The following is a 10,412-nucleotide window of genomic DNA, read 5'->3' as shown; positions in this document are numbered from 1 at the left end:
CCTCGGCTGCTGAAAGCAGGTATCTGGGTTTGTTTGGCTTCTATAATTGAAACACTGTTGCAGCTCCAGCTCTGAGGCCCGGCTGGCTGAAAGCAGGTTTCTGGGGTTTGTTTAGCTTCTATAATTGCAACATTGTTTCTTAGAGTGCAGCTCAGAGGCTGGCAGCGGCAGGCGGGGAACCTTGGCTTCCTCCATCATTGGAGCAAGCAATCCCCTGTTCACTTCAGCTGCCTGGCTGCCGGCCGCCATCTTGGTTGGCAGTTAATTTGCATATAGCCCTGATTAGCCAATGGGAAGCGTGTCAGAGGTACAGTTAATTACCATGTTTGTCTATTATTAGATAGGATAGACAGGGATCAATGATGTCATGATAATTACTTATCAGAATATACTCAATTAATCACATTCAATAATTTTAAAGTAACATCTAGTTTAATGGTAACCAACAGGCATGGTTCAATTTTAAATCCTCTTTTACCTGTGTGTTCTCGGAATTCCACCATTGCTTTCATTGTTTTAGAATCTGCAAGTGCCATCAACCAGAACAATTTAGTTCGACCACAACCTTCATGAAGGTCAACCTTTATAGCTTCTTCTTCTTCTTTGAAGACCTATTATATCATTAAGAAAAGGGAAAATATATTTATTTATGACCCTGAAAGAGAAGTACAAATTTAATTATTCAATAATAATAATGGCTTTTATTAAGTAAGCATTCTAAAAAGTTCCATATATTTCCAATCTTCTCTTTAATCTTTACAACAGTTCTGTTTGTATAAATGTGGAAACTAAGTTTTAGAGATGTTAAACAACTTGCTTGATTTACACAGTTGGTAAGTGAAACAGCTGCTATGATTCTCAAGTCCATTTTTTCTCATTACCCTAAGTCTTCCACAAAAGTTATTGAATACACTTTATGTTCTAGATACTGTTCTGTGTGTAAAGACAGAAATCTTCACCTGTCTTTGATGAGTTTTGGTTCGTCGATGAAGATGAAGGAATCTGTCACAATCAGTACACAGATTTCCACATACGTTGCATAAAATGATTGCTGCAGTTTCACCATCATCGTGGTTATCACACATAGGCTAAAATAAAACATTTTCACAGGTTACATTAGATTAATAAGAAAGTATCAATATTCACACAAACTGAATGTAATTTATTTTTACCAGTAACAGTAACTGAAGTCTATTAAGAATTTGGAATCTGAACATTAAACTGAATGATGGCAAGTGTATTAAATTAAAAAATTTCCTCAAAGGCCTAAATCAATGATTAATAAAATAAATAGTATACTTTGCTTAGTGATTGAGAAAATTTCTCCCCATTATATAAAAACATTCATTTTTGAAACTTTAACCATTAATAAGAAAGTGTTGAAAGAGCCATATAAAGTCTTCTTTCAGTGAATGAAACGATAAATATCCAACCTACTTTAAGTACATTTCTGAAGAAATGGTATGACATATTGCCTCTCTTACTGCTTTTTCTCCTTGCCATAAGATTGATTACATTTTACTACAAAAATTGAGATATGAAATCAAAGTCTGGCTAAAAACAAATTTTGATACTATGCAAACATGTCTCAGAGAAGGGGAAAGCTCTTTTGTATACCTAAAGCCCCTAATCTATAATAATAAAAGTGTAATATGCTAATTAGACTGGACATCCTTCTGGACGACCTTCTGAACGAAGCCGGGGCTGTGAGGGAAGCCCGGGTCCTGGGTGCCTGCTGGTGGCTGGAGGGAAGCTCCAGTCCTGGGTGCTGGCGGCTGGAGGGAAGCCCCGGTCCTGGGTGCCAGAAGAAGCCCAGGTCCTGGGTGCCAGATGGAAGCCAGTGCTGGCAGCTGGGTGGGAAAGGAAGACCTACTCTTGCACGAATTTCGTGCATCGGGCCCCTAATATACTATAAAGAAGGAACCCTTGTGACATAAACTTTGGCAATGTGACACAATTTTTCAAGAGTTCCACTAATTATGTATTTTTACTTGTAGTACTTTTTTTTTAAAGCTAAGCTACCGCTGACTATAAAGAAAAACAAGATCATTTTATATAAGATAATTTTCATCTTACCATTTGTTTTTGTTGTCCATCCTTTCCCATCCATCTCCCTGAGGAGAGACGATCTACATGGTCCTGGTCAAGAACGCACAGTGATGCTAGAGCAAGCCAGAGCTGTTGAAAGGAAAGGCTGTTACACTACTGAATACTTAGGAAAGACATAAAATGTTGACTGTCTGACACATGATAATAGTTTAATAAATTCCAGCTGTATCTGAAGATATGTAAACCCAGTGGTACTCAAAATTTCCTGATGTGGCATCAGACACGTACACGATTGCTGTATGTACCATGCACATAGTATGCACTCAAATATTTACTGAATAAATGTTCCTCTGATTAAGCACTCTATTTCCTGCCTGATATATAAAATTATCCTTTACTAGAGGCCTGGTGCACGAAATTCCACTCGGGGGGGGGGGGGGGAGCGGGAGGGGGTCTGTCAGCCCGGCCTGCACCCTCTCGAAGTCCAGGAGCCCTCAGGGGATGTCCTATATCCTTAGTGTTGCCATGGAGGCGGGAGAGGCTCCCGCCACTGCCGCTGTGCTCGCCAGCCATGAGCCTGGCTCCTGGTTGAGTGGTGCTCCCCTTGTGGGAGTGCACTAACCACCAGGGAGCAGCTCCCACATTGAGCCTCTGCCCGCTGGTGGTCAGTGCTCATCATAGTGACCGGTCATTCCGCCATTCGGTCAATTTGCATATTAGCCTTTTATTATGTAGGATTGGGCTACTACAAAAATAATATAGCAATATATGAATTTTCATATTTAATATTCCAATGACTCCTGCAAATTTTTCCATCCATTATCATTTGCCAGAGACATTAAATTCCAAGGAAGGTGGTACAATGGATGTTTAATTTTGTAGAGTCCCATGAGTAGTTGGGTTCATATTAAATTCTTGTAGGTAATAACAGTTACTCACAAGTCTCCGTATGCTCCTAATCACCTAGCACTATGCTTGGTGCACTTTGTCAGAAATAAGTAAATGTCTAACAAATAAAGCAAGTGTTTTACAACTCTAGAAAATTGCCCTAAAAAATAGTTCAACACTTTCTGAAGCTTAAAGAATAAGTTTCAGTTTTACATAGAATTAAATATTTCTTCATTACTGAAAAAAATAATTTAACTGTCTTAACTCAGAAGTATATGGGAGTGTCACTGGATATGAAGAGTAAGAGGGGGAAAATTAGGGAAAGAAAAGCGAGAAAAATAAAAATAAAATACGCTAAAAAAAAGGGGGCACAGAATAAAGAGAAGAACACATGCAGGGTGGGTGAGGATTAGTCAGAATAACTGCTTCAGGAGAACCAAGATGGCAGTGAAGGCAAACACCTGTACTCGCTGCCTCCCACAGCCACATCAAAATTACAACTAAAATACTGAACAACCATCATCCAGAACTGCTTGAAAGCTGGCTGAATGGAAGTCCTACAACTAGAGAAGTAAAGAAAGCACACTGAGACTGGTAGGAGGTGCAGAGGTGCAGAACGGCCTGGTCCGGCACCCATGTGGGCCGCTTTTTTAATTGGGAGGGAGATTGTCTCTGCAGAGGCCGCAGGGAGGAGCAAGTGTCCCAGCTCCACACCAGAACCCCAGCCCAGAGCTGGGAAAAGAAGTCCATATGGGCAGTAAGAACAACAGGCTGTAAAAACCAGTGCAGTGTGGGGCTGAGTGACACACAGGCTGCTGGAGACCCAGCTGCTCCTCTTAAAAGGCCGGCACCATGAACTGAATTTACAAGCTCCCACTTCCTCTGAGCTCCAGTGCTGGGCGAGGCTCTGGGGGACCCAGACTCATACAAGGAGAAACTGGACTGTCTGGCATCTGGGCACGAACTCAAGGGTGGCTTTCTTCCAGATGGAGGTGCTCACAGCAGTCATTGTTCCTACACTGGGACCTCCCTGGCTACAGGACTGACTGGCAGCCATTTCTCTTTGCTCCGCCCTGGTGATTCCCTGAGACCCTGCTCCACCCAATTTACAACCCACCCAAACTGTGCCCAGCGGCTTTTGCATATGAATGGCCTGTCCTTTCTTAGGCTAAAAACCTGTCAAAAAATCTGCAGCTGGGTCAGGGAGCACCAAACCTATCAATAAAAAGGCCAAAGACCTGGCACCAGCAACAGCACCAGCCTGCCTTGCTTCACAGCTGGGACTCATCTGGGCACTTCCAAACCCAATACCAAGAGGAGGAATCTGCAGATCTCTCTGTAGTTCCTGCTGGGTGTCCCCAGGCAGTGGCTGACTTTGCACCTCCCTGGAGGCCCAAGAGCCAATATACCCAGTGGTCAGTGTGAGACCATACCAGATTATAATTCTTCACATCCGTAAGTGACACACTCAAGGGGCAGACTCAGTGAGCACCAAAGCCCCATTGAAGCAAGTTCTGCCCCAAAAGGATGTTTCCTGCACAGCAGCTCTCCCACTGTAGTCACAGCTGGTCCCCACAGCTAATTGGCCTGGAGGTCAAGGCTCAACTACAACAAGATTGTGCACACAGCCCACAAAGGGGTGCACCTAGAGCAGCCGTGGGCAAACTACGGCCCGCGGGCCGGATCCGGCCCATTTGAAATGAATAAAACTAAAAACGGACCCTTTTTTTTAATGATGTTTACTTTGAATTTATATTAGTTCACACAAACACTCCATCCATGCTTTTGTTCCGGCCCTCCGGTCCAGTTTAAGAACCCATTGTAGCCCTCGAGTCAAAAAGTTTGCCCACCCCTGACCTAGAGAGTCCACCTCAGGTGATTGGGGAGGCTGAACCACTGGGCTTTATAGAACACCTAGCACACAAAGCCACTCTATCAACTCAAGGAGACTTAGCAGCTCTACCCAATACATAGAAACAAATACAGGGAAGCAGACAAAATGCGGAGACAAAGAAACATGTCACAAAAAAAAAAAAAGAAATGGAAGAAAGCAAACTACTGGATATAGAGTTCAAAACCAGAGTTATAAAGTTACTCAAGAATCTTCTAGAAACCTCCAAGGACTTAGGGAGACTTTCAAGGATCTTAGTGAGAAAGCCAAAAAAATGAAAAAGCATATACCGACTGACATAAAGAATAATATACAAGGATTCAACAATAGACTAGAGGATCCTGGGAATCAAATTAATGATTTGAAATATGAGGAAGCAAAAAACACCCAACCAGAAGAGCAAAAAGAATCCAAAAATATGAAGATAGTTGTAAGGAGCCTCTGGGACAACTTCAAGCGTACCAACATCCGAATTATGGAAGTGCCAGAAGAAGAGAGAGAGAGAGAGAGAGAGAGCAAGATATTGAAAACCTTTTGAAGAAATAATGATAGGAAACTTCCCCTACCTGGTGAAAGCAATAGACTTACAAATCCAGGAAGCATAGAGAATCCCAAACAAGAGGAACCCAAAGAGGACCACACCAAGACACATCATAATTAAAATGCCAAGGGGAAAAGACAGAGAGAATCTTAAAAGCAGCTAGAGAAAAGTAGTTACCTACAAGGGAGTGCCCATACAACTGTCAGTTGATTTCTCAACAAAAACTATGTGGGCCAGAAGGGAGTGGCAAGAAATATTCAAAGTGATGAATAGCAAGAACCTACAACCAAGATTACTCTACCCAGCAAAGCTATCATTTAGAATTGGAGGTCAGATAAAGAACTTCATAGATAAGAAAAAGCTAAAGAAGTTCATCACCACCAAACCAGTATTATATGAAATGCTGAAGGGTATTCTTTAAGAAGAGAAGAAAGAAGAAAAAGGTAAAGATAAAAAATATGAACAACAAAGTGGCAACAAATATATACCTATCAACAATTGAATCTAAAAATCAAACGAATAAAAAATCTGATGAAAAGGATAAACTGGTGAATGGAATAGAACCAGGGGCATGGAAATAAAACAGATTGACAATTCTTAGAGGGAAAGGGGGAGAGAAGGGCGGTGGGAAGAGATTAGACAAAGATCTTATATATATGTATGCATTACCTATGGATACAGACAATAGGGTGGTGAGAGCCTAAGGCTGGGTGGGAACTGGGTGGAGGGGAGCTATGGGGGGAAAAAAGAGGGACATCTGTAATAATCTCAACAATAAAGATTAATTAAAAAAAAAAACTTAAAAAAGAAGAAGTGCTTCAGATGCCACACTCACTAGCAACATAGTCCAAATTGGTTTTTTTCTGCCCTAGGGAAATATAATTTATCTTCTTTTTCAGACCTCTGAGAATTAACTTAAGCACTATCCATCAGTGTTTACTTCTTCCCAATACTGTCACATTGCCCTGCTTCAAGATCTCAAATCTCTTTTGGAAGCACACGGGACATGAAATTTGGTAGGTTACAAATTCCTGCAGATGTCTCATCTGAAGAATGCAATCCTACTCTCTATAACAAGCATGTCAAATTTGTCGGCCCACAATGAATATTTTTTGGCCCAGCCAATGTAATGATGTGTAAGAAACGTTTTCATAAAAATTTCGTAACTTAAATTTTACAATATCCTGTTATACATAATCCTATATAATAAAAGGCTAATATGCAAATCGACTGAACGGCGGAACAACTGGTCACTATGACGCGCACTGACCACCAAGGGACAGACGCTCAACGCAGGAGCTACCCCCTGGTGGTCAGTGTGCTCCCACAGGGGGAGTGCCGCTCAGCCAGAAGCCCTGAGTTGGGCTCACGACTGGCGAGCGCAGCAGCGGTGGCAGAAGCCTCTCCTGCCTCGCAGCAGCGCTAAGGATGTCCGACTGCCAGCTTAGGCCCGCTACCTAAGCCATCAGTCAGACATCCCCTGAGGGCTCCCAGACTGCGAGAGGGCACAGACCGGGCTGAGGGGACCCCCCCCACGACCACCCCAGAGCACGAATTTCATGCACCGGGCCTCTAGTTAATAATGACTACAACATTCGTTAATGACTGATTACTGTAATCGCGTTGCATTCATTTCCCTTACGGGCAGGCACACCATTTCTCTCCACTTATACTAGCAGTGAATATTTTAGCAGCCGATTGCCACGTCATTAGTCTTGTACTGACTTGTTTGGTGTGTGCAACAGAAAATATTTTGCTTCAGAGAACAAGAAAAATAGGTTTATGTGCATCACACTTATTAATTTGTGCAGTTATTGAGTGTCTGATAAGTTAATGTTCAAGAAAAAATATTAATTTTTATTAAAATGTTCTATTATTTTAACGATTACTCATTTATTTCAGCCCTTTGTATTCAGCACATCTCTATCAAAATAAACCTACATTTCTATGAAAATTTAAGCTTTTGTGTGTTTTTTTGCAGCACATATAAACTTAAACCTTGTTCATTTGGCCTGTGTTAGCCTTTGAGTTTGACATGCTTGCTCTAAAAGATTCTGCCCTATCCCACTGCAGGCACAAATTTTTTGCTTTTTAAAAAAGCAAGGCCTGTATGCTCAGTGAGTATGCTATAGGGCTCTACTTTTGGACAACTGGGCCATACCAAAAGTAATAGGGAGGACCTTGTCTTCAAAGGACCTCAGTGTATCACAGCATAATGCCGACACTAAACTTACTGTGTAAGCTATGGTAAATACACCATTAAAAAGATAATATAGTGACATATATGGAAAGTTAGCCCTTTCTAACCAGTATATCCTGAGTTTCCATAATTGATAACAAAAACAAGTGATAAAGAACACGTAACAGGGAATATTAATAACCACTATACTTATTTCATAATTCAAAAAACCTTCATGCTTTTTAAATAAATATTTGGTAAAAATAATAGCTGACCTATTAATTCAAACCTATTACTGAAAAAATGGACATGCAAGGATATAGACCAAATGAAAAAAACCTACCCTAGTTGTTGCAATACATCTCACTGGAGATCTAAATTCTTCCTCCATCTTGGTCAAGGCAATGATGGTTTCTGCAATGGCATTTTTTGTCACTCGGGACCATGCTTCGGAGAGATGACCCTATTGAGCAGGACACAATAATTTAACAAGCAACCAGAAATGTATAGTCATAGTAGCAAATTCTACTCTCTGAAATAACATCTCTCACCCATAAGGAAAGACTTATTAATGGAATTTTAATCAAGGGGTATAGTTTTGAAATAAAAATTTTTCACCACCCTCTAAAAAATTCAACTTCTAATCACTATTTTGATAATACAAAATCAAAGTAAATAAATTAGGTTCTCAATACTCTATAGAGTTCAAGGGTATTTCCTTTTACATTTTGATAAATATATAACAGAAGTACTAAGGTTTCTATGCTTGAGAAATTTTGATTATGAAACATTGTTGCTTAACATGAAATTTATACAGCTAACTGCTTTAGATAAGAATTACTGGAACCCAAGAGCATAAATGGGTTCAAGTTACAACTACCTTAATTTGCTAACTTGATTTTTACCAATCACTATCACTTTTTAATTTCTATAGAATTTAGATGTTCCTAAACAGTTTTCCTAAGTATTTCCATCTAGTGAACCCATTGAGAAAGCCTATTTGAGAACTGAAACAATTCTCCATTTCTGTGATTGAGGAAATGTCCATGCTGTTGGAAAAGTGATAGGATTTTATATTTCCCCAGAATAACTTTTCTTATCTCATATCCATGTTCTATCAGTCTTTTAAGGAGCAGTTCAAATTTCTCCTCCTTCAAAATGGCCTGCCATCTATTCTACCTCTTAGGAATCTATAATCTGAGTATCTTGCCCTCCTCTGGCTGGACTCCTGGATATAATGGAATGTAAGTAAACTAACGTTATGGAGCACCCAGAAAGAGCAAGGCACTCTGATAAGTAATTCCCTTTCTTCCACACTCCCAGATCTTCCCACAAAGCCAACATCTAAAGATAGTGGTGTCGGACATTAATAAAAAGAGTAGTCTGGCTGGTGTGGCTCAGTGGATTGAGTGTTGTCCTATGCCCCAAGAAAGAGGTTGCTGGTTCTATTCCTGGTCAGGGCACATGCCCGGGTTGTAGGCTCTGTCCCCAGAAGGGGGCATGCAGGAAGCAGCTGATGGATGTTTCTCTCTCCTCGATGTTTCTATCTCTCTTTCTCTCCCTTTACCTTCCTCTCTAAAATCAATAAAAACATATTAAAAAAAAGAATACAATTTTTATAAACCATGAAAACTGAAGAGGAGAAATGTCTACTTTGGGAACCCATTTTTTCCTTTTTGTTTCAGAATCAGGCTAATTTTTAGGGTTCAAAGAATATATACATATTGTTTTAAAGTCTTGGAAGACTTATGTTACAATTCTCAAGTAAATGAACTGGGAAGCTTGAAATGAACGTAATTTACACAACGGACAAATTTATAACTAAAAGATAAATGGTAAAAAGGTTAACCTATTAAACAGAGCCTCTAAGTAAACCAAAATAATACTAATGTACTTCTCCTATTAATTCAGTAGAATAAGCTGCTTGTTTTGTTAAGATTTCTACTGCATTTCATTGACAACGATCAGGAGGATGGGAACTTACTGCTGCCATATCCTTAATAAGTTTAATGATAATCTCTGAGATCTGAGTAGGAGTTGAGCCCTTCATCCACCAATGACTTTCACCTCGTCGAATATAACTACAAAGAAAAGTCAGCATTTGCAAACCAGTCAGTGATAGTTACAGATGAAAACTGTTATTTCAATATGTAGCATTTTAATTCTTTAAATGATAGTCAAGTAAAGCCTTTTTAAAGAATATTAATCAACACATTACCCATTATCTGTGTCTTCAACATCAAGAGACTATCTATTCTAACATGTGCTCCCTTTGAAATATTTGTTTATATATTATTTGTGTATGCATCTTCTAGAACAGTGCTATTCAATGTATATCCAAAGTCTACAAACTCTTTGTCCACAGAGATAATGAAGAGTTTGCACCAGAATATGTCAACTATATCACTGAGTAAACTACTGTTGAGTTCAGGTGGCATTTTTTTCCTTAGCAAGTCTATGGAGATAAAGGAAGCAATATGCTGATTTATATTCTGATGTTTTTTGCTTAATATCATGGATTGTCTCTTTTACTAGCATGTTCCCAATTTTCTGCTGTAACATACATTTCTGGAATAAACACTCTTGCATATCTGTGCACATGTATGGACACCTCTGATGGAAACAATTGTAGAAGTAGAATTGGTAGGTCAAAAGACATGCATATTATAAATATAGTGATATGCTATCAAACTGATATCCAAAAAAACTGTAGCAATCTACATTACATATAATAAAAAATGCCTATTTCTTAATAATGCTGCCAATGCAGATATTCTCTATTGTTTTATCTATATTTCTCTGATTACCAGTGAAGTGTCTTTTCATTTGTTCCCTGGCATTTGTAATTTTTCTTCTCTGAATTT

The 10,412-nt window shown here is 39.6% G+C and overlaps 1 protein-coding gene across 1 annotated transcript in view; it reads right to left on the bottom strand.

Annotated features, from left to right (window-relative positions):
• Window positions 1-10,412, bottom strand: part of MYCBP2 (MYC binding protein 2, E3 ubiquitin protein ligase) — a 300,054-nt gene that overhangs the window by 20,598 nt on the left and 269,044 nt on the right. Inside the window, exons 77-81 of the mRNA XM_014544063.1 lie at window positions 9,533-9,629; window positions 7,892-8,011; window positions 2,077-2,178; window positions 960-1,088; window positions 479-611 (exon numbers count right to left, since the gene is read on the bottom strand). Of these exons, the coding sequence (XP_014399549.1) occupies window positions 479-611; window positions 960-1,088; window positions 2,077-2,178; window positions 7,892-8,011; window positions 9,533-9,629 (581 nt within the window). The remainder of the gene's footprint in view (window positions 1-478; window positions 612-959; window positions 1,089-2,076; window positions 2,179-7,891; window positions 8,012-9,532; window positions 9,630-10,412) is intronic.

This window comes from Myotis brandtii, unplaced genomic scaffold (genome assembly GCF_000412655.1).
Source record: "Myotis brandtii unplaced genomic scaffold, ASM41265v1 scaffold350, whole genome shotgun sequence".
Classification (NCBI taxonomy): Eukaryota; Metazoa; Chordata; class Mammalia; order Chiroptera; family Vespertilionidae; genus Myotis; species Myotis brandtii.
The sequence above is the reverse complement of the archived record's forward strand: the minus strand, read 5'-3'. Positions and strand labels throughout refer to the sequence as shown.